At 43.8% G+C, this 24,093-nt stretch overlaps 1 protein-coding gene across 1 annotated transcript in view; it reads right to left on the bottom strand.

The window, feature by feature from the left end:
• Nucleotides 1-6,928: 6,928 nt before the first annotated feature.
• Nucleotides 6,929-24,093, bottom strand: part of adam9a (ADAM metallopeptidase domain 9a) — a 44,909-nt gene continuing 27,744 nt past the window's right edge. The window contains exons 9-24 of the mRNA XM_061980004.2: nt 23,847-24,016; nt 20,947-21,028; nt 20,700-20,833; nt 17,585-17,759; nt 17,355-17,447; nt 17,187-17,291; nt 14,847-14,937; nt 14,678-14,783; nt 14,435-14,618; nt 14,283-14,363; nt 14,115-14,220; nt 13,913-14,054; nt 8,003-8,105; nt 7,908-7,937; nt 7,785-7,843; nt 6,929-7,722 (exon numbers count right to left, since the gene is read on the bottom strand). Coding sequence (XP_061835988.2) covers nt 7,653-7,722; nt 7,785-7,843; nt 7,908-7,937; nt 8,003-8,105; nt 13,913-14,054; nt 14,115-14,220; nt 14,283-14,363; nt 14,435-14,618; nt 14,678-14,783; nt 14,847-14,937; nt 17,187-17,291; nt 17,355-17,447; nt 17,585-17,759; nt 20,700-20,833; nt 20,947-21,028; nt 23,847-24,016 — 1,731 coding nt within the window. The 3' untranslated portion in view covers nt 6,929-7,652. The remainder of the gene's footprint in view (nt 7,723-7,784; nt 7,844-7,907; nt 7,938-8,002; nt 8,106-13,912; nt 14,055-14,114; nt 14,221-14,282; nt 14,364-14,434; nt 14,619-14,677; nt 14,784-14,846; nt 14,938-17,186; nt 17,292-17,354; nt 17,448-17,584; nt 17,760-20,699; nt 20,834-20,946; nt 21,029-23,846; nt 24,017-24,093) is intronic.

Here is a 24,093-nt window from a genome sequence, read left to right as displayed (position 1 = left end):
TATAAAGTTAAGTGTGCACTCTTTTTTTACCATTTGCTATCTTTGGGGTTACTTCCTTCTGGAGCATCAGCTGTGTTTCTCACTTTACACATGGAGGAGAACAGGAGCTGAGCTCATTCACATATGACTATCATCAGTAGATAATAATAATAATCATCATGCAAGTAATTGTTTCTTGTTGATGCTGTAAACAAAATGTCACTGTGCAAACCCATGTTTGTTGTTGTTGTACTGAACACAGATTGAAAATAAACCCACTGAAATAATAAAAATAACAATGAATCATTTCTAAGTCTTTGTTAGCCGTTTGTGAAGTTTTGTGCTCGTGCCCTACGTTCGCTCGCATCCTGTGCATCTCCTGGGGGCTAAGCCCCCCCTGTCCTTAAAAGCTAGTGACGCCCCTGATATCAACATATATCAGTATATATCCTATACTGTAATCAGTGACGAATATTTACATAATATATGTACAGTGTACATATATTATGTAAATATTACGTATATATGTTATATTTTATATGGCTTTTAGTCTATTTTATACCTGCATTGTCCTTTCTATATTTTCCATCATTTGTAACTGAGCTACTGTGTGGAACAATTTCCCTTGTGGATCATTAAAGCATACTTGCCAACCTTGAGACCTCCGATTTCGGGAGGTGGGGGCTGGGGGCGTGGTCGGGGGTGGGGCGTGGTTAAGAGGGGAGGAGTATATCATACTTGCCAACCCTTCCGAATTTTCCGGGAGACACCCGAAATTCAGCGCCTCTCCCGAAAACCTCCCGGGACAAATATTCTCCCGAAAATCTCCCGATTTTCAGCCGGAGCTGGAGGCCACGCCCCCTCCAGCTCCATGCGGACCTGAGTGAGGACAGCCTTTTTTCACGACAGGAGGACAACAGGGTGACAAGAACTAAATCATCCAGACTAGAGATAAATTGTATTATTATGTTTATCTTACCTAAAAATAAATATATTTATTAATTTAAAAAAAAACAACTAAATACATTTTTACTATATGTTGCTAAAAACATCAAAATAAATTGTATTTTTATTTGTATTTTTTCGTGACTCCTTATTACATCCAGCCATAGAATTATACATTAAAATAAACATATTTGAAATAATTGATTTTAAATGATCATAATAATTCATTTAAAATGACCATATTTAATTATTAAAATAATTGCTTGTTTATTAACAACTTTAGCATTTTATTCATTACATTTTGAAACTCTCAGAAGCCAAGTTATATATATATATATATATATATATATATATATATATATATATATATGAAATACTTGACTTGGTGAATTCTAGCTGTCAATATACTCCTCCCCTCTTAACCACGCCCCGCCCCACCCCCGACCACGCCCCCACCACCCGAAATCGGAGGTCTTAAGGTTGGCAAGTATGAGTATATTGACAACTAGAATTCACCAAGTCAAGTATTTCATATATATATATATATATATATATATATATATATATATATATATATATATCAGAGGTGGGACCAAGTCATTGTTTTGCAAGTCACAAGTAAGTCTCAAGTCTTTGCCCTCAAGTCCGAGTCAAGTCCCGAGTCAAGACAGGCAAGCCCCGAGTCAAGTCCAAAGTCAAGACTGGAAAGTCTCAAGTCAAGTCCTAAGTCCTGCATTTTGAGTTTCGAGTCCTTTCAAGTCCTTTTAACCACAGACTAATATATTAACACAGATTGTGTATGCTTTTCAAACGCTGTATTTATTTATTAAAACAAGTGCATTTGAAATTGCAGGAAAGAAAATTGTGCTGACATTGCACTTTATAATAGCACTATTAACCAGTCATTTGAAACATTAACTCATTCCTTTACAGAACAAACACATTGAAAAATAAAGTGCAAATGTACTTATTTGTACAAAAGTGTTAACATTGAAAAAACATGACATATACGTGAACATAACAAAAAAGTTGTACTTTTTATATGTCAGGGCCCTATGCTGCATTGCATTTGCAAAAGACCAAATTAGCCAAGAGTCTGTCAGTCATTTGTGCACGATGGGGGCGTAGTATGATGCCACCATGGCTGAAAACTCGCTCCACTGGAGCACTGGAGGCAGGCACTGCCAAGACTCTCATGGCCACTCGGAACAGTGAAGGAAGAGTCTTCATGTTCAATGCCCAGAACAAAAGGGGGGAGAGAGTTGTTTTGGGTTGGTGCACTACTTGTAAGTGTATCTTGTGTTTTTTATGTTGATTTAATTAAAAAAAGAAAAAGAAAAAAAATTATTTCTTGTGCGGCCCGATACCAATCGATCCACGGACCAGTACCGGGCCGCGGCCCGGTGGTTGGGGACCACTGAGGTAAACAACCAACAGTATGTCAGAAAGCTAGCTAAAACGGTACACATATTCATAATATAGTATACATTTTAACTGACCTTTATTTGACTATTTTTGTCTTTTTTTAGGTGGCTAAAATATGCGGTGCTGCTGACCGCCGTCTAACGTTACGTGTGATATATTGACTAACGTAACCCTGTTTAAAAAAAATCACTGAACAAAAAGTATGAATAAGGTAGTGAACTGCAACAGATTCCCGTGTTTGCAATAACGTTATAACGTTAGCAGTGAGTTTACAGCCTCACTGATTTAACTACACAGCAAATAAAAGTCACGTTACTTAGCCAATAAACGTTATCTCACATTCAAAACTTACCCTTCTTTGTGCAACTTCAAATGCCGGACGAAGTTGGAAGTTGTTGCCTCTCCATCAGTCATTTTGGAACCGCATGTGTTGCATACTGCAAACCGTTTTGTGTTGACCACCTCGTAATTTTTATACCCAAACAAAATTATTTTAGGTATCATTTTTTGTTCACTGGCGTGTGGTTTGGACATGTCTTCTTCGTTGGTTGTCCTGCAATTTGATTGGATGAATGCTGTGTGATGAAAACAAAGTAGATGTAATTTGATTGGCTGTTGTACTGAGAGCACACCAGCTGACACACGCAACGCTGATAGACAAGTACACAATGAAAAATACGGAGCGCTCCCGAATAACTTTTTCATCTTTGGGTTTTGGGGAAAGTAGCAAGTCATGTCAAATCATGTCAATTCAAAAGGCTCAAGTCCAAGTGAAGTCACAAGTCATTGATGTTAAAGTCTAAGTCCAGTTGCAAGTCTTTTTACATTTTGTCAAGTCGAGTCTAAAGTCATCAAATTCATGACTCGAGTCTGACTCGAGTCCAAGTCATGTGACTCGAGTCCACACCTCTGATATATATACATATATATCCTGAAAATATGCAAACAAAACTGTGTTTAGATAATTGATACTTCAAACTTGCATAAATAAATAAGGAATATAACATAACTTGACTTCTGAGAGCTTCAAAATGTAATGAATAAAATGCTAAAGTTGTTGATAAACAAGCAATTATTTTAATAATTAAATATGGTCATTTTAAATGAATTATTATGATAATTTAAAATTATTATTTCAAATATGTTTATTTTAATGTATAATTCTATGGCGGGATGTAATAAGGAGTCAGGAAAAATACAAATAAAAATACAATTAATTTTGATGTTTTTAGCAAAATATAGTAAACATTTAGTTTTTTGTTTTTTTTAATTAATAAATATATTTATTTTTAGGTAAGATAAACATAATAATACAATTTATCTCTAGTCTGGATGATTTATTTCTTGTCACCCTGTTGTCCTCCCGTCATAAATAAAAGGCTGTCCTCACTCAGGTCCGCATGGAGCTGGAGGGGGCGTGGCCTCCAGCTACGGCTGAAAATCGGGAGATTTTCGGGAGAATATTTGTCCCGGGAGGATTTCGGGAGAGGCGCTGAATTTCGGGAGTCTCCCGGAAAATTCGGGAGGGTTGGCAAGTATGCATTAAAGTTTGTCTAAGTCTAAGTAAGTTTGTGCCGTTAAAAAAGAATTAGAACTCTACGTTGAAACACTCTCTACCTCTAACAAGCAAAAAGCTGTGAAAACGATGATGCTGTGTCCCAAATTTGAATTATTTACTGAAATTGAGTGAGCCTTATGGCTTTACACTTTGTTTTATATATACTTTGCATTCTATTTGAGTTACTTTGTTTACAACCCCCTGGCGCTGTTTTGTACTGTTTTTGTACTTATTTTGATTATTATTTCACAACTGTTTGTAAATGTTGAAATTTATAAATAAAGGTTTCTAAAATAAAAAAAAATAAAAAAGGTTCGTACAACGAAGAGCCTTTATATAAAATACACTGATTGAACAGTCACTTCGGTAATGGCACCATTCCCAAATTATGTCGGCTCTATTGATAACCTCACTAACAACTTTGACAATGCCCTGCGCAAAACCATTGATAGTATAGCACCGCTAAAACAAAAAAGGGCCCCTAAAAGGCGCACCCCATGGTTTACAGAAGAAAGCAGAGCTCATAAATTATCATGTAGAAAGTTGGAACGCAAATGGCGCGCGACCAAGCTTGAGGTTTTCCATCAAGCATGGAGTGATAGTTTAATATCGTATAAACGCATGCTTACCTTAGCTAAAGCTAAATATTACTCAAATCTCATCCGCCTCAACAAACACGACCCTAAATTTTTGTTTAGTACAGTAGCATCGCTAACCCAACAAGGGACTCCTCCCAATAGCTCCACCCACTCGGCAGATGACTTTATGAATTTCTTTAATAAGAAAATTGAACTCATTAGAAAGGAGATTAAAGACAACGCATCCCAGCTACAACTGGGTTCTATGAACACAGATACAACTGTATCTACGACGGATACTGCAATACAAAATAGTCTCTCTCTTTTTGATGAAATAACATTAGAGGAACTATTACAGCGTGTAAGTGGGATAAAACAAACAACATGTTTACTTGACCCACTTCCTGGGAAACCTATCAAGGAGCTTTTTGTATTATTAGGTCCATCAGTGCTAAATATTATAAACGTATCACTTTCCTCTGGCACTGTTCCCCTAGCATTCAAGAAAGCGGTTATTCATCCTTTGCTCAAAAGACCTAACCTTGATCCTGACCTCATGGTAAACTACCGACCGGTGTCCCACCTTCCCTTTATTTCGAAAATCCTCGAAAAAATTGTCGCACAGCAGCTAAATGAACACTTAGTGTCTAACAATCTCTGTGAACCTTTTCAATCCGGTTTCAGGGCAAATCACTCTACGGAGACAGCCCTCGCAAAATGATCTACTGCTAACGATGGATTCTGATGCGTCATCTATGTTGCTGCTTCTTGATCTTAGCGCTGCTTTCGATACCGTCGATCATAATATTTTATTAGAGCGTATCAAAACACGTATTGGTATGTCAGACTTAGCTTTGTCGTGGTTTAACTCTTATCTTACTGACAGGATGCAATGCGTCTCCCATAATAATGTGACCTCGGACTATGTTAAGGTAACGTGCGGAGTTCCTCAGGGTTCGGTTCTTGGCCCTGCACTCTTTAGTATTTACATGCTGCCGCTAGTCGACATCATATGCAAATACGGTGTTAGCTTTCATTGTTATGCTGATGACAGCCAACTCTACATGCCCCTAAAGCTGACCAACACGCCGGATTGTAGTCAGCTGGAGGCGTGTCTTAATGAAATTAAACAATGGATGTCCGCTAACTTCTTGCAACTCAACGCCAAGAAAACGGAAATGCTGATTATCGGTCCTGCTAAACACCGACATTTATTTAATAATACCACCTTAACATTTGACAACCAAACAATTACACAAGGCGACTCAGTAAAGAATCTGGGTATTATCTTCCACCCAACTCTCTCCTTTGAGTCACACATTAAGAGTGTTACTAAAACGGCCTTCTTTCATCTCCGTAATATCGCTAAAATTCGTTCTATTTTATCCACTAGCGACGCTGAGATCATTATTCATGCGTTCGTTACGTCTCGTCTCGACTACTGTAACGTATTATTTTGGGGTCTCCCTATGTCTAGCATTAAAAGACTACAATTGGTACAAAATGCGGCTGCTAGACTTTTGACAAGAACAAGAAAGTTTGATCATATTACGCCTATACTGTATATACCTTTATATACATATATACATATATATATACCTATACTGGCTCACCTGCACTGGCTTCCTGTGCACTTAAGATGTGACTTTAAGGTTTTACTACTTACGTATAAAATACTACACGGTCTAGCTCCGTCCTATCTTGTCGATTGCATTGTACCATATGTCCCGGCAAGAAATCTGCGTTCAAAGAACTCCGGCTTATTAGTGATTCCCAGAGCCCAAAAAAAGTCTGCGGGCTATAGAGCGTTTTCTATTGGGGCTCCAGTACTATGGAATGCCCTCCCGGTAACAATTAGAGATGCTACCTCAGTAGAAGCATTTAAGTCCCATCTTAAAACTCATTTGTATACTCTAGCCTTTAAATAGCCCCCCTGTTAGACCAGTTGATCTGCCGTTTCTTTTCTTTTCTCCTCTGCTCCCCTTTTCCTTGAGGGGGGGGGGGGGCACAGGTCCGGTGGTCATGGATGAAGTGCTGGCTGTCCAGAGTCGGGACCCGGGGTGGACCGCTCGCCTGTGCATCGGCTGGGAACATCTCTGCGCTGCTGACCCGTCTCCGCTCGGGATGGTGTCCTGCTGGCCCCACTATGGACTGGACTCTTACTATTATGTTGGATCCACTATGGACTGGACTCTCACAATATTATGTCAGACCCACTCGACATCCATTGCTTTCGGTCTCCCCTAGAGGGGGGGGGGGGGGGGGGTTACCCACATATGCGGTCCTCTCCAAGGTTTCTCATAGTCATTCACATCGACGTCCCACTGGGGTGAGTTTTTCCTTGCCCTTATGTGGGCTTTGTACCGAGGATGTCGTTGTGGCTTGTGCAGCCCTTTGAGACACTTGTGATTTAGGGCTATATAAATAAAGATTGATTGATTGATTGATTGACATAAAATGTATTTAATGATTACATAGCGTAGTTTAAATTTCATTTTTACGTGTATGTGCACCATGAGCATCCTCATTTAAAGTTGTTACTATGGTAACCAGCCATGTGCAAGGCCTCCTAAAGTGAAAGTGAGGCAGTAGCAATAGCAAGGACATTGCATGAAGCCAATGTGTTTGTAAAGTCTAGGCTGTGAAATGTTTGAAACGTACAGAACAAAACTCAGCTCACTTGATTACATCACAAAAGCAGAGGAAAAATAAGATAGCAATGCGGGCGTTGCACGTTTGGTGTGATGTCAAGTATCAAGCTGTGTCCGTTCAGTGGCAGGTATGCCAAGGTGTGTTCCTTTCCCCACTTGGTCCAGTCACTGACGCCTCCCAGTTCCACGCGGCAGGTGTGGCGAGGGTCAAGGATCGGTGTGTGTTTCGGGGAGACGGGGTGCTTCCCAGCGCAGTTATGTCATCGTACCCCCACGCCGCGTTGCATGCTGGGGTTTTACATTCCAGTGACAGTGCAGACCAGTGTTTTCAGTCAACAAGCGTGCAGGCTCCGCCTCCCGCCGCAGTGGCCAATCGGAGAGAACGTACTCATACTCGTAAACTAGCATCCGGGCGTGCTTCCCGGCTGTCGCGACGTAACAGCTCCGAGTGGGCGGGGCTGAGGTAAAAGGAGGCGATGTGAAGTCCTGGCGTGGTGGGCGGGGCCACCTGGATGGTTAAACAGGCGGCAGAGGGGCAGGTCTTTGAGGCACCAGAGGCTGTGACGCGGCGGGTGGTTTGGGTTTCCTGGGAAGCAGACACGTGTCAAATGTCATATAGCGAGGTCACGTGGTGTTGATGATGCTTACAGGGGCGGCGGCGGTGGCCTCGCACTGTATGATGGGGCGGGGCTGCTGGTCTCCACCACCTAAACACACACACACAGTGTTACACACGCGGTCGCCATAGTGACCACGAACAACAACGTTTACCTTGTGCGGAGGCAGCAGCTGACCATGACGCTACAAGACGGGCAGAAGAAGAATTGGTGAGGATTTGAACGTAACACGTAAGACACACGCCTCACCCCGTCTCGCAGGATGTCGTTGCTGTTGTCCCGGGCGAAAGATGGCGGCTGAGCCCGGGGAGGCGGTCCTCGACTGGGATTGGCAGACGCCGCGCCATCGGGCCTGAAGGCGGGGCGAGAGTTGAAAATGTTAACGTGTTTGTGGGAGGAGCTAATTGATGACATCACAGAGACTTCAAAATAAGGCTTTCATCCATCCATCCATCCATCCATCTTCTTCCGCTTATCCGAGGTCGGGTCGCGGGGGCAGCAGCCTAAGCAGGGAAGCCCAGACTTCCTTCTCCCCAGCCACTTCGTCCAGCTCCTCCCGGGGGATCCCGAGGCGTTCCCAGGCCAGCCGGGAGACATAGTCTTCCCAACGTGTCCTGGGTCTCCTACCGATCGGACGTGCCCTAAACACCTCCCGAGGGAGGCGATCGGGTGGCATCCTGACCAGATGCCCGAACCACCTCATCTGGCTCCTCTCCATGTGGAGGAGCAGCGGCTTTACTTTGAGCTCCTCCCGGATGACAGAGCTTCTCACCCTATCTCTAAGGGAGAGCCCCGCCACCCGGCGGAGGAAACTCATTTCGGCCGCTTGTACCCGTGATCTTGTCCTTTCGGTCATAACCCAAAGCTCATGACCATAGGTGAGGATGGGAACGTAGATCGACCGGTAAATTGAGAGCTTTGCCTTCCGGCTCAGCTCCTTCTTCACCACAACGGATCGATACAGCGTCCGCATTACTGAAGACGCCGCACCGATCTGCCTGTCGATCTCACCATCCACTCTTCCCTCACTCGTGAACAAGACTCCCAGGTACTTGAACTCCTCCACTTGGGGCAAGATCTCCTCCCCAACCCGGAGATGGCACTCCACCCTTTTCCGGGCGAGAACCATGGACTCGGACTTGGAGGTGCTGATTCTCATCCCAGTCGCTTCACACTCAGCTGCGAACCGATCCAGTGAGAGCTGAAGATCTTGGCCAGATGAAGCCATCAGGACCACATCATCTGCAAAAAGCAGAGACCTAATCCTGCATCCACCAAACCAGATCCCCTCAACGCCTTGACTGCACCTAGAAATTCTGTCCATAAAGGTTATGAACAGAATGGGTGACAAAGGGCAGCCTTGGCGGAGTCCAACCCTCACTGGAAACGTGTCCGACTTACTGCCGGCAATGCGGACCAAGCTCTGGCACTGATCATACAGGGAGCGGACCGCCACAATCAGACAGTCCGATACCCCATACTCTCTGAGCACTCCCCACAGGACTTCCCGAGGGACACGGTCGAATGCCTTCTCCAAGTCCACAAAACACATGTAGACTGGTTGGGCAAACTCCCATGCACCCTCAAGGACCCTGCCGAGAGTATAGAGCTGGTCCACAGTTCCACGACCAGGACGAAAACCACACTGTTCCTCCTGAATCCGAGGTTCGACTATCCGGCGTAGCCTCCTCTCCAGTACACCTGAATAGACCTTACCGGGAAGGCTGAGGAGTGTGATCCCACGATAGTTAGAACACACCCTCCGGTTCCCCTTCTTAAAGAGAGGAACCACCACTCCGGTCTGCCAATCCAGAGGTACCGCCCCTGATGTCCACGTGATGCTGCAGAGTCTTGTCAACCAAGACAGCCCCACAGCATCCAGAGCCTTAAGGAACTCCGGGCGGATCTCATCCACCCCCAGGGCCTTGCCACTGAGGAGCTTTTTAACTACCTCAGCAACCTCAGCCCCAGAAATATGAGAGCCCACCACAGATTCCCCAGGCACTGCTTCCTCATAGGAAGACGTGTTGGTGGGATTGAGGAGGTCTTTGAAGTATTCCCTCCACCGATCCACAACATCTGCAGTCGAGGTCAGCAGAACACCATCCAATAATGAATCGCATTGTTCATAGTTAACTGGAAAATTAACCGCAGATGGATATATTTTTTCATCATGCAAGGACCTTTTTGGTTACGTAAACCACAATACAACACTTTTCCTCAGGTACGAGGACATTAGACTGCTAACTAGTGGTGTAGGAAGAGTACACCGCATCGCATGTTGGATTCAAGATGGCTGAAAACACATCAAAAAGTTCCAAAGGCAACTTTTTTTGTTTTTATAATCTTTGGGTTCCCCAAAAAGCTGAGATAAATGACAGAGTTTGTGTCTTAGGAAGGTCTACTAAGTGTGCCCGAGACAGATAATGTTCCAAGTTACTGGACAAACAGTTTGAAATAAATGTTTTTGAAACATTATGTGTTGGAATAATTGTTTGTAAGTTATCACAAAAGAAACGTTGTATTATGAATGCTGTCTTTCGAGGCCTAACAAGAGGAAGAAGGCTCGTGAAACTCCACTGTGATTTCAACACGGACAGATGGCAGGATCTGCTCAACTTCCAGAGGAACTCTCTTTGAAGTGTTAAACGAACTCTCTCTGAAGTATTTCACAAACTCTCTTCCAACTCTTTGGTAACCGAGGTCAACGCTATTTACGACCCGCTGCCCTCTTGAAGTCCCTGTGGTCAGGAGACGGGAGGGGTTATCCATTGTCCTCCAACACTTGCCCCAGCTGGATCCAGGAAGAGCCCAAGCCCGAGAAATCCTCTTCTTGGACTTCAATGAGACCGAAAACAATGACTGTTTTACATACTTCCTATTTCTGCTGTGACATGTGTTGGTGCGTGAACATTGAACATCTGAATAAAAGAGGAGACGAAAACCTTCTTCGTCAGAGCGTGGTGCAGGACTGTACAGAGAGTGCAGTGGCCACGTCTCTCCTCAATTGAGTCCAAATTGAATTCTGTCTCTGTTTGATTCCTTGCCTTTTGTCTTGTTTAATAGATGTCCTCAGTGTTTGAACGTGACAATAGCCAATAATGAAATATTGTTGTGGTCCCCTTTATTTTGAAAAGTACTGAAATACATTTTGGTACCGGTACCAAGTGATTGGTATCAGGCAACCCTACTGCCTACCATCTTTTTTATCTGCTGAATTTGTATCCCAACTTACTAAAGCAATTATAGTAACAATCTACATGTTGTCTTCTCAATGCAGTAAAGTGAAATGAAGACATGGAAGTGAAGCTCCGCCCCTCTGAATGCAAGCAGTGCTGCAGTGAATGAACATGGATGAAAACCGTCTTGTCTCGTCGGGAGAAGGACTTATGTGGTTCTGGACTTGGGATTTCCATAGTGTTCCCTTTTCTTTGTGCTTTCTAAGGCTGAAACGACGCGTCGACGTAGTCGACGTCATCGGTTACGTAAATACGTCGACGTCGTTTTTGTGCGTCGACGCGTCGCATATTTACGTCACACTACTGTCATGGCGGAGCGCAAAGCAGACGATGCGAGCGAGGAGAAAAAAGCACGCCAAAAGTCGTCAAAAGTGTGGGAGTATTTCAATAAACGGCCTAATAATGTTGTTGTATGCACACTGTGTCGAGCGGAAATGGCCTATCATAGCAGCACAACGGCTATGAACGAACATTTGAAAAGAAAACACCCGACAGCATTCTTGCCATCACCATCAACTAGTCAATCGTCCGCGTGAGTATACGTTGTCATCATTACACAAAAACATGGATGTGTCATTTATATCTGCGTTGTAAATTCATAAACTAAAACACTGTTTCGCTCTGAGAGGCGCGTTTGGCGTGCCTGTTCAGTGTTTACAAAGACGCGCTCCTCTTTAACGCTGTGGTGAGGCGGGGCCGGCGTGCGAGCGGCGAGGCGGGGCGCGCCGGGAGCGACGCTGCAATCGCGCACCTGGGCACGATCATCCAATCTCCTCTCGCTGAAGAAAAGCGGAGCAGCAGAGAGAGAGGGAAGAGAGACTGGAAGGAGCCAAAGTGAAGCTGACGTGGAGCGAGAGAGGAGGAGTATGGCGTCACATTAGTGCCAAAAATCCGAGCGCATAAAAACTGTTATCGCGCGCTGATTCTCCACTTCGTGCGCGCGTGGTGCCTTTCTGCGCGCGCGCGACGCCTTTCTGCGCGCACTCTGTGTACTCCGGGCATCTCTCCTCGCGCTGTCATGTTTCTTTTTGGCACTTTGGGGGCGGGTATGCTTAGACGGCCCCTCCTTTCTGATTGGTCAGGCGAAAAACGCTGAAAAACGCTGAAAAATGCTCAGAGCCAATCAGAAGTATAGCAGGGCGGGTCATCGTCAATATGCATCAAGAATTACGGAGGAAGAAGTGGATAAAAAAATGTGGCGCGCTGATGAAGGTTATTTCATAGCACATAAACACAATACAGGGTAATACAAAATGTGAGCCAAATCAATAATAAGACAACAAACACCATAATCACATCTTTCAGCCAGAACTGGTCCACCAGCAATAACATTATTTTATATTTTCACTTCTTCTTGAACATTTGTTTTATAATTTATGGAATTTCTTTTAATTCAGCCATAAAATTAATGAAATAATCTTTGAATTTTGTTTTTAAAATGTTAAAAATAGCTTTTAATAATGTATTCTGAAACAGTTTAAAATAATCAGAGAACTGACTAACACTGACCCTACACAACTATGTTGCACAATTAAGTCTTTTTTTTTTTTTTTAAGCGAAAGAGGTAATTTCAACAGGTACAGCATCCTATGTCATATCTACATGTAATAAGATTTGTAACAAGGCAAACCGTTTGTAAATTGGTCGAAAATCGTAATGGTAATTTAATGAGTACATGTACCATTGACATCAATGTAATGATTGAGGCTAGATGTCCGAGGTAAGATGGCTACAACGTTGCTACGCTGGAGAATGATTGGTCATATGAAAAATGCTCACAGCCAATCAGAAAGGAGGGGCCGTCTAAGCATACCCGCCCCCAAAGTGCCAAAAAGAAACATGACAGCGCGAGGAGAGATGCCAGGAGTACACAGAGAGCGCACAGAAAGGCATCGCGCGCGCGCAAAAGGCACCACGCGCGCGCAAAATGGTGTCGCGCGTGCGCACGAAGTGGAGAATTAGCGCGCGATAACAGTTTTTATGTGCTCGGATTTTTGGCACTAATGTGACGCCATAGAGGAGAGCCAGAGACAGAGGACGACGAGCGGGCGAGGAAGAGGAGCTGAAAAGCGAGGAAAGAAAGAGAAAAGAGTTGGAAGAGAAAAGACTTTGTGTAAAATTAAAAGATTGTAAACCTGACAAAGCCGTCTGGCGTTCAGTCTGTCGGTCCTGAAAGAACCCCACGGCACAAGACGTGTCACAAACGCTAACGTTAATTAGTTGTGCAAATACCTTTTACAACATTAACAGTTACATATACTATGTACAAACCAACAATTAACTTTCACTTTAATCATACTATCATTGTTGTGTTATTAAGCAAAATAAGCAATACTTTTACTTTTGGTGAAATGTTTACACTGTACACTTTTTTGTATTGGATGTTTAGCTTTATTTTTGCACATTTTAAAGCAAAATAAGCAATACTTTTACTTTTGAAATGCTTATACTATTGCAGAATATTAAGATTTGCACTGGATGTTTACTTTTATATTTGCACATTAAAAAGCAAATAAGATACTTTTAATTTAGTTAAATGTTAAAAGTTTTAAATGTTTACATTGTTACACAATATTTTGTCATGTTGTTGTCAATGTTGACTGAGTGGCCATACCTTTTTTTTGTAAATAAAAGCCATGCCTTTTGAAAAAACTGGCCTACATTTATTTTTTCCTCTTCATTTTAAATAAAAAAAATAATCGGTAAAAGGAAAAATAATCTATAGATTAATCGAAAAAAATAATCTATAGATTAACCGATTAATCAAAAAAATAATCTATAGATTAATCGATAGAAAAATAATCGTTAGCTGCAGCCCTAGTGCTTTCCCAACATGTTCCCACGCTACGGAACGGGCCGAGGGTCAAACGGGTCTCGTTATAGCTAAGGCGTGATTATCTGGTGAACTTTGGCAACTCACTGGTATCCTTGCGAGCGCGCCCTGCGGCCGAAGCGGCGCAGCAGCTGCTCCCTGCGCAGGAAAAGGAAGACTCCCAGCACGGCGAGGGGAAGGAGCAGGAAGAAGAAGAGCAGCAGGCCGTCCCTCAGCGAGGTGTCTTTGTCTGAGGACACACGCACGCGTTACAGCCTGCACGGGCGCAGGGGGTGAAAGGTCAACGCACCGTTCCAGGTGGGGCCGCTGTCCACGCTTCCCCCGTAACCTTTGACCTGGCAGAAGGGCGGCGCCCAGCCGTCCTCACAATGACAGTTCTTGTTGTTGTTGCACACCTAAAAGAAGAGGCGGAGGTCACATGACCGGGCCGGCGGCCAGAGCGCGGGAGGCGTCTCACCCCGTGACCGTGACACTTCTTCTCCACGTCGCAGTCAAAGTTCAGGACGTCGGCGCTGCGACACTCAAAGTTCAGACACACCTGAACGCCACACCAGAGGAGAGCAGCTGTCAACATGGCCGCCCTGTGCCCTGTGCCCGCCCCCTCCTCACCTTGTCCTCGCCACACTTGGTGCCCTCGTTCACCATGCCCGGGTCCGGCACGTCTGATCCCAGCATGAAGTCCACGCCGGAACACACGGCGCCGCCGATGGGTGTGCTGATGATGGAGGGGTCGATGCCGAACACCTTCACGCCCTGCACGTTGGAGCACTGCAGCTTGCCGCACATGGCGTTTCTACGGCGACAGGCTGTGAGTGTGCGGGGTCGGCGCGAGTGCACCATCGCCGTGGTTACCTGCTCTCGCACTTCTTGTAGCCGTAGTTCTGGTAGCCGCAGTTTCCAAAGCGATCGCCTTTGCTGTTGACGTCTCTGAAGCAGATCTCGGGGGCCATCTTGGCCTCTGGGGAGGAACGCCACCTTCTCTGAGCATGTGCCACGGCCGCGCAACCCCGGAACTACTTACTGGGCCCGAAGATGCTCCGACACTGGTCCTCAGCATGCCGACACCTGCCGTTGTAACAGAAGGCCTGCTGCTTCCGGCACGCCTGACCGTTCTGCCACAAACACACACGTGTCACGACTCAGCTCCACCATCTCCTCAATGATTGGTCAGTAGGCACTTCAGGGCGCCATGACTGCTACCACCTTGGAGCTGATGCCACGTGGAAGAAGATTTGACCTTGCTTTCACGTGGGGAAAAAGACAAGTATGGAAGTGAAGGTTCGCCATCAACACTGAAGAGCCGCCACGACAGCGTCTTGTGCCAAGTAAACACAATCTAAGACAGGTCCAAACCTTTTGACTGGGGGGTTGCATCGGCATACTTGCCAACCTTGAGACCTCCGATTTCGGGAGGTGGAGGGGTGGGGGTGTGGTTGGGGGCGTGGTTAAGAGGGGAGGAGTATATTGACAGCTAGAATTCACCAAGTCAAGTATTTCATATATATATATATATATATATATATATATATATATATATATACACACATATATATATATATATATATATATATATATATGTATATATATATATATATATATATATATATATACACATACATACATACATACAGTGGGGCAAAAAAGTATTTAGTCAGCCAGCAATTGTGCAAGTTCTCCCACTTAAAATGATGACAGAGGTCTGTAATTTTCATCATAGGTACACTTCAACTGTGAGAGACAGAATGTGAAAAAAAAAATCCAGGAATTCACATTGTAGGATTTTTAAAGAATTTATTTGTAAATTATGGTGGAAAATAAGTATTTGGTCAATAACAAAAATTCAACTCAATACTTTGTTATTACCAACAAAGGTTATAATACAGAGGTCAAACGATTACTATAGGTCTTTACCAGGTTTGCACACACAGTAGCTGGTATTTTGGCCCATTCCTCCATGCAGATCTTCTCGAGAGCAGTGATGTTTTGGGGCTGTCGCCAAGCAACACGGACTTTCAACTCCCTCCACAGATTTTCTATGGGGTTGAGGTCTGGAGACTGGCTAGGCCACTCCAGGACTTTCAAATGCTTCTTACGGAGCCACTCCTTCGTTGCCCGGGCGGTGTGTTTGGGATCATTGTCATGCTGGAAGACCCAGCCACGTTTCATCTTCAAAGCTCTCACTGATGGAAGGAGGTTTTGGCTCAAAATCTCACGATACATGGCCCCATTCATTCTTTCCTTAACACGGATCAGTCGGCCTGTCCCCTTAGCAGAAAAACAGCCCCAAAGCATGATGTTTCCACCCCCATGCTTCACAGTAGGTATAGTGTTCTTGGGATGCAACTCAGTATTCTTCTTCCTCCAAACACGACGAGTTGAGTTTATACCAAAAAGTTCTATTTTGGTTTCATCTGACCACATGACATTCTCCCAATCCTCTGCTGTATCATCCATGTGCTCTCTGGCAAACTTCAGACGGGCCTGGACATGCACTGGCTTAAGCAGGGGGACACATCTGGCACTGCAGGATTTGATTCCCTGTCGGCGTAGTGTGTTACTGATGGTAACCTTTGTTACTTTGGTCCCAGCTCTCTGCAGGTCATTCACCAGGTCCCCCCGTGTGGTTCTGGGATTTTTGCTCACCGTTCTCATGATCATTTTGACCCCACGGGATGAGATCTTGCGTGGAGCCCCAGATCGAGGGAGATTATCAGTGGTCTTGTATGTCTTCCATTTTCTGATAATTGCTCCCACAGTTGATTTTTTCACACCAAGCTGCTTGCCTATTGTAGATTCACTCTTCACAGTCTGGTGCAGGTCTACAATTCTTTTCCTGGTGTTCTTCGACAGCTCTTTGGTCTTGGCCATAGTGGAGTTTGGAGTCTGACTGTTTGAGGCTGTGGACAGGTGTCTTTTATACAGATAACCAGTTCAAACAGGTGCCATTAAGACAGGTAACGAGTGGAGGACAGAAGAGCTTCTTAAAGAAGAAGTTACAGGTCTGTGAGAGCCAGAGATCTTCCTTGTTTGAAGTGACCAAATACTTATTTTCCACCATAATTTACAAATAAATTCTTTAAAATTCCTACAATGTGAATTCCTGGATTTTTTTTTACATTCTGTCTCTCACAGTTGAAGTGTACCTATGATGAAAATTACAGACCTCTGTCATCATTTTAAGTGGGAGAACTTGCACAATCGGTGGCTGACTAAATACTTTTTTGCCCCACTGTATATATATATATGGCCGCAAATAAAAGCATGTTTCTGTTGTAAGTTTATGAGTATAGAGGTATTATTTTGGTCAGAAAAGCAAACAAGCAACTGGTAGCAGTCATGGCTGTCGTTGACTTGGTCTCACCTGCACGAAGACGTCACTTTGACAGAGCGAGGACGAGCCGTTACAGAACTCGGGCAGGTCGCACTCGTCTGTGCTGGAGCGACACACGGTGCCTCCTGGACGGAACTGTGGCGCACACAAAGACGCCTCAGTCGGTCGCCATGGTAACCGCTTCCCTCCTTTCAGTACCTGACAGTTGTAGCAGCACTCTCCGTCGGCACACTGAGCTCCTGGCTTGAGTCTGCATGTCTTGAACTCACAGCAGGGGTCGCTCTCACACTCCTGGCACACACACACACACGCACGCACACACACACACACACACACACACACACACACACACACACACACACACGCACACACGCACAGTTAGTTGCTGTATGTGGGTGGCATCGGCCTCTGAAAGCTGCGGTCAGAACCTTCTGCGATCCACAGTCACACTCCTCGCCAAAGTCCACCAGTCTGTTCCCGCAGTAGGGGGCGCTGTACGCCTCGTCGGGCTGCGGGACGTTCAGTAGACACGACCCCCCCGTCAACAGGATCATCTTCTCGAAGTCGTCGGCGCTGCAGCTGCTGAAGATGGTGGCGTCTTTCCTGGAAGCACACGTGAACAGAGATGTGTGACGCTCTCTGCTTCCTGCAATGGTGTCAGAAGGCAGTGTAGTATCTACTGCAGTACAAAATAACATGTTTTTTTCCCCAGATCGTGGAAGACTACATTCCTGGGGGCAAGCAAACAGTGGTCCATCATTGTGGGCAGGTGATAAAGTAAGTGTCCTTCACACTGCAGATCAATTCCCATTTATTTGACCATTTTTTCATTTCCGTGTAAACGGTGCAATCCCAAATTTTCCATGTCCAACCCACACCTCTTTTGTATGTGGAAATAAATAGGATATACAGTGTTCCCTCGCTACAACACGGTTCACTTCGCTGTTACACCGATTGTTTTTGTGTGTGTCATTTTTTACAGTGTATGAATGCGCATTGTGTTCTGCGCCCTGATTGGCTAAGGGACTGTAGACCAATCAATTCAATCAATCTTCTTCATGCCTTGTGTCCTGTACACTACAGAATGTATACTGTGGTGGGGGATATAATCCTGAACAAGTTTTTAATATGGATGAGACGGACTTATTTTGGAAACGAATGCCCTCTCGCATCTTTATAATGCAGGACAAAGCCAAAAGCGCGGGATTTAAGACCCAAAAAGATGGTGTGACTCTGGTTATGTGTGGAAATGCTGCGGCCTTTATGATAAAACCCGGGCTTATTTATAGGTCAAAAAATACTAGGGCCCTAGAAAATGTTTGGAAGGTAACCCCAAGCGTTAAAGGAGGAAACACTGTAAATGCGATGAGTCGTCAAAGTGAACGCTCCCGCACTCAGGTGGCGTAAAGCGTCGTAATTATTCGCCAAAATACACGGTTACAAAATAAATGGCTGACAGGGGAGCAGAAAGCAGGCGAAAATAAAATGTTATGGGGAAAGTTCCACCGCTCGCCCACAGACACAAACATCCAAGCAAAATATCCCATAAAACTGTCAGAGCCAAAACACTTCTGTGGAGGGGGGCGTGGTCTACGGGCCTGCCGCGGAGCGAGGTGTGTAAGGACCGGCCTCGAAGCCAGCGACAGGTGAGTAGATTGGCCAGCTGGGGCTGGTTATCTAATCACCTGTCGCCTGTATTAGCAGCAGCCGGGTCGAGACACGTTGTTGGAGTTGGAGGTGAGCGAACACAGTTGCTGGACATTGCCGGAAAAGAAAAAAAGAAAAGAAAAAAATATATATATATATATACACACACATATATATATATATATATATATATATATATATACACACACACACATATATATATATATATATATATATATATATATATATACACACATATATGTATACATATATATATATATATACACATATATGTATACATATATATATATATATATACACACACACACATATATACATATATAGATATATATATATATGTGTGTGTGTGTATAAACATATATATATATATATACACACGCACACGCACACATATATACCGTATTTTCCGCACTATTAGCCGCACCTAAAAACCACAAATTTACTCAAAAGCTGACAGTGCGGCTTATAACCCGGTGCGCTTTATATATGGATTAATATTAAGATTCATTTTCATAAAGTTTAGGTCTCGCAACTACGGTGAACAGCTGCCATCTTTTTTCCCCGTAGAAGCGGAATCGCTTCTTCTTCTACGGCAAGCAACCGCCAAGGTAAGCACCCGCCCCCATAGAAGAGGAAGCGCTTCTTCTTCTACTGTAAGCAACCACCCGCCCGCGTAGAAGAAGAAGAAACGCGCGGATATTACGTTTCATTTCCTTTGTGTGTTTACATCTGTAAAGACCACAAAATGGCGACAGGTTTCCGGTTCATGAAAAGACGCAATCTCTCCATCCGCACACGGACTACTATTTCACAGCAACTGCCTAAAGACTTTCAAGAAAAGCTGGCTACTTTCCGTGCATATTGTAAAAACAAGATAGCTGAAAAAAAGATCCGGCCAGAGAACATTATCAACATGGACGAGGTTCCACTGACTTTTGATATTCCTGTGAACCGCACTGTGGATACAACGGGAGCACGTACGGTGAATATTCGCACCACAGGGAATGAGAAGTCATCCTTCACTGTGGTTCTAGCTTGCCATGCTAATGGCCAGAAACTTCCACCCATGGTGATATTCAAAAGGAAGACCTTGCCAAAAGAGACCTTTCCAGCCGGCGTCATCATAAAAGCTAACTCGAAGGGATGGATGGATGAAGAAAAGATGAGCGAGTGGTTAAGGGAAGTTTACGCGAAGAGGCCGGGTGGCTTTTTTCACGCAGCTCCGTCCATGTTGATAAACGACTCCATGCGCGCCCACATCACGCTGGTTTTTAATATACTATTAAAGTTTGACTGACCTATCTGACTGTTTTTTTGACATTCCTTTAGCGCAGTTAGATGCGGCTTATAACACGGGGCGGCTTATAGGTGGACACAGTTTTGAAATATGCCGTTCATTGAAGGCGCGGCTTATAACCCAGGGCGCCTTATGGTGCGGAAAATACGGTATATATAATCAGTATACATATATACGTATATACATATGCATATATACAGATATATACATACATATAAATACATATTAATATATATATATATATATATAAGTAGACATATACATATATAAAACATAGTAGGGGTAGATCGTGCTTTGGTTTTTGGCTGAGACCATGAAGGAGTCTCCTTCTGTACCATGAACCTAACGTACTAAGATGACTTCATGTCCAGTTCTCGGGCTGTCCCGTATTGATCAATAAAGTATAGTCTTTGTTCAACGATCATCATCCTTCATCCTTCACACAGCCAAGCAATCTTCTACCTCGGAGAAGGAGGCAGGCCTTGATGTGGACACACTCACTTGTGTGCATACACCCACACCCACCACAGAGTGTGTGTGTGTGTGTGTGTGTGTGTGTGTGTGTGTGTGTGTCTTACTTGGCTTCAGCGCTCATGATGCAGGCGTCAGAGGGGCACGTGCACGAGCGGCTGTCGTCGTGGTTCATGCCCAGGTTGTGACCCAGCTCATGAGCCACAATGGAGGCGAAGGCAGCGACGTTGTTGTGGGTGAACTGAGGACACACACACACACACACACACACACACACACACACACACACACACACACAACCTGTTGGACAAGGGGACGTGTCAACCCTTCAAAGTACAACTTGGTCTGACATACCGCGTTGATGCCGCCGCCGTGACTTCTGGAACACACGGTGGAGACAAACGCCATCCCTGCGGTCACCCCAAAACTCTTCTTCCTGCATCATCATCATCATCATCATCATCATCATCAGTCTGCTTTAGAGATCGACCATACCATTATTAGTAGTCAATGATGCCGATAACTGATATTCAATTGCAGTAAAAGGTTTAAATACCTTTTACTGCAATTGAATATCAGTGAATAGTGTATGTCAGCAAACAGTCTTCCAGTTGTTTTTGAACATTATTTTTATTCATTGTTTTTGAGGAAACGCGGGACCAGTAGCGACATAGTGATTTATGCGGCGCTAATGTTGTGTTTAGCATCAAACACCTTTATTACGTGTGTCTAATGTTGTGTTTAATTTAGCATCAAACACCTTTATAACGTGTGTCTAATGTTGTGTTTAATTTAGCATCAAACACCTTTATAACGTGTGTCTAATGTTGTGTTTAATTTAGCATCAAACACCTTTATAACGTGTGTCTAATGTGTTTAATTTAAGGCTGAAACGACGCGTCGACGTCATCGGTTACGTAAATACGTCGACGCCGTTTTTGTGCGTCGGCGCGTTGTATATTTACGTCACACTACTGTCATGGCGGAGCGCAAAGCAGACGATGCGAGCGAGGGGAAAAAGCACGCCAAAAGTCGTCAAAAGTGTGGGAGTATTTCAATAAACGGCCTAATAATGTTGTTGTATGCACACTGTGTCGAGCGGAAATGGCCTATCATAGCAGCACAACGGCTATGAAGGAACATTTGAAAAGAAAACCGACAGCGTTCTTGCCATCACCATCAACTAGTCAATCGTCCGCGTGCGTATACGTTGTCATCATTACACAAAAACATGAATGTGTCATTTGTATCTGCGTTGTGAATTCATAAACTAAAGCACCGTTTCGCTCTGAGAGGTGCGTTTGGCGTGCCTGTTCAGTGTTTACAAAGACTCGCTCCTCTTTAACGCTGTGGAGAGGCGGGGCCGGCGAGCGAGCGGCGAGGTGGGGCGCGCCGGGAGCGACGCCGCAATCGTGCCCAGGTGCGCGATCCGCGCACCTGGGCACGATCATCCAATCTCCTCTCGCTGAAGAAAAGGGGAGCAGCAGAGAGAGAGGGAAGAGAGACTGGAAGGAGCCAGAGTGAAGCTGACGTGGAGCGAGAGAGGAGGAGAGACAGAGACAGAGGACGACGAGCGAGCGAGGAAGAGGAGCCGAAAAGCGAGGAAAGAAAGAGAAAAGAGTTGGAAGAGAAAAGACTTTGTGTAAAATTAAAAGATTGTAAACCTGGCAAAGCCGTCTGGCGTTCAGTCTGTCGGTCCTGAAAGAACCCCACGGCACAAGACGTGTCACAAACGCTAACGTTAATTAGTTGTGCAAATACCTTTTACAACATTAACAGTTACATATACTATGTACAAACCAACAATTAACTTTCACTTTAATCATACTATCATTGTTGTGTTATTAAGCAAAATAAGCAATACTTTTACTTTTGTTGAAATGTTTACACTGTACACTTTTTTTGTATTGGATGTTTAGCTTTATTTTTGCACATTTTAGCAAATAAGCAATACTTTTACTTTTGTTGAAATGTTTACACTGTTACAGAATATTTCCGTTTTGTACTTTTTTGTATTGGATGTTTATCTTTATTTTTGCACATTTTAAAGCAAAATAAGCAATACTTTTAATTTTGAAATGCTTATACTATTGCAGAATATTAAGATTTGCACTGGATGTTTACTTTTATATTTGCACATTAAAAAGCAAATAAACTACTTTTAATTTTGTTAAATGTTAAAAGTTTTAAATGTTTACATTGTTACAGAATATTTTGTCATGTTGTCAATGTTGACTGAGTGGCCATACCTTTTTTTTGTAAATAAAAGCCATGCCTTTTGAAAAAACTGGCCTACATTAATTTTTTCTTCTTCATTTTAAATTAAAAAAATAATCGGTAAAAGGAAAAATAATCTATAGATTAATCGAAAAAAATAATCTATAGATTAACCGATTAATCGAAAAAAATAATCTATAGATTAATCGATAGAAAAATAATCGTTAGCTGCAGCCCTAGTTTAATTTAGCATCAAACACCTTTATAACGTGTCTAATGTTGTGTTTAATTTAGCATCAAACACTTTTATAAACGTGTCTAATGTTGTGTTTGATTTAGCATCAAACACCTTTATAATGTGTCTAATGTTGTGTTTAATTTAGCATCAAACACCTTTATAAACGTGTCTAACACCTTTATAACGTGTGTCTAAAAGGAGCATTTCAAAATATGGCAAATCTCCTGGGAAAATTGTTCAAAATATGACATTTCTCTACATCACAATAACTAATCTACTCCATTTTATGACACTTTATGGATTTAATACATGGTAATGTTTCCTGAAATATTGCCAACATTTCAATAAACACAATTCTGGGCTCCTTCATGTAGATTTATAGTTGACATTTCTTCCTGGATGTAAGAGAAAGTATGAGAATGTGTGAGCTGCTGCCTGCCTTCCTTATGTAATGATCTCCTGTCTGTCAAGATATTTACACAGTTTGGACTTTTATCTTTTCTGCCGTCTTCTTGTCTCTGTGGTGTTATTTGATCGAATGACGGAACATGAAACTCCTTTAATGAGCCCACGCTGCGAGCGACTGCTTCGCTGCAGTAGCGAAAACACACAAAACGGGAATAAGCCAGAAAAAGGAAGACCAAAACTGAATACTTTCCCTACCCCACTGTATGTCAAAATGGCAAATATTGGCGCCGATAAATGGCCGATGGCTCGTCTGTCTTCAGCCCCACTACTTGGACATGTCCTCACAACTGACTCCAAGTGTGTGTGTGTTTGTGCGTGCGCACACACTCACAGGATGAGCTGTGCTGAGTCATGGCGGCGGCGAGGCAGCAGTTCTTTCTCTCTCCACTGGGTGAAGCGGCTCAGTACCTCGCCGGCTCCTCCCTCCGTGCTGATGAGGTTCTGCATGGTCCAGATCTCCAGACCCACCAGGACCACCCTGATGTTCAGCTGCATGTAGATCTGAACACACGTGCACACATGACATATGCCAACACGTGTGTGTGTGTGTGTGTGTGTGTGTGTGTGTGTGTGTGTGT

Source organism: Nerophis lumbriciformis, linkage group LG20 (genome assembly GCF_033978685.3).
Source record: "Nerophis lumbriciformis linkage group LG20, RoL_Nlum_v2.1, whole genome shotgun sequence".
Classification (NCBI taxonomy): Eukaryota; Metazoa; Chordata; class Actinopteri; order Syngnathiformes; family Syngnathidae; genus Nerophis; species Nerophis lumbriciformis.
Note: the sequence above shows the minus strand (reverse complement) of the source record. Positions and strands in the feature narration are given on the sequence as shown.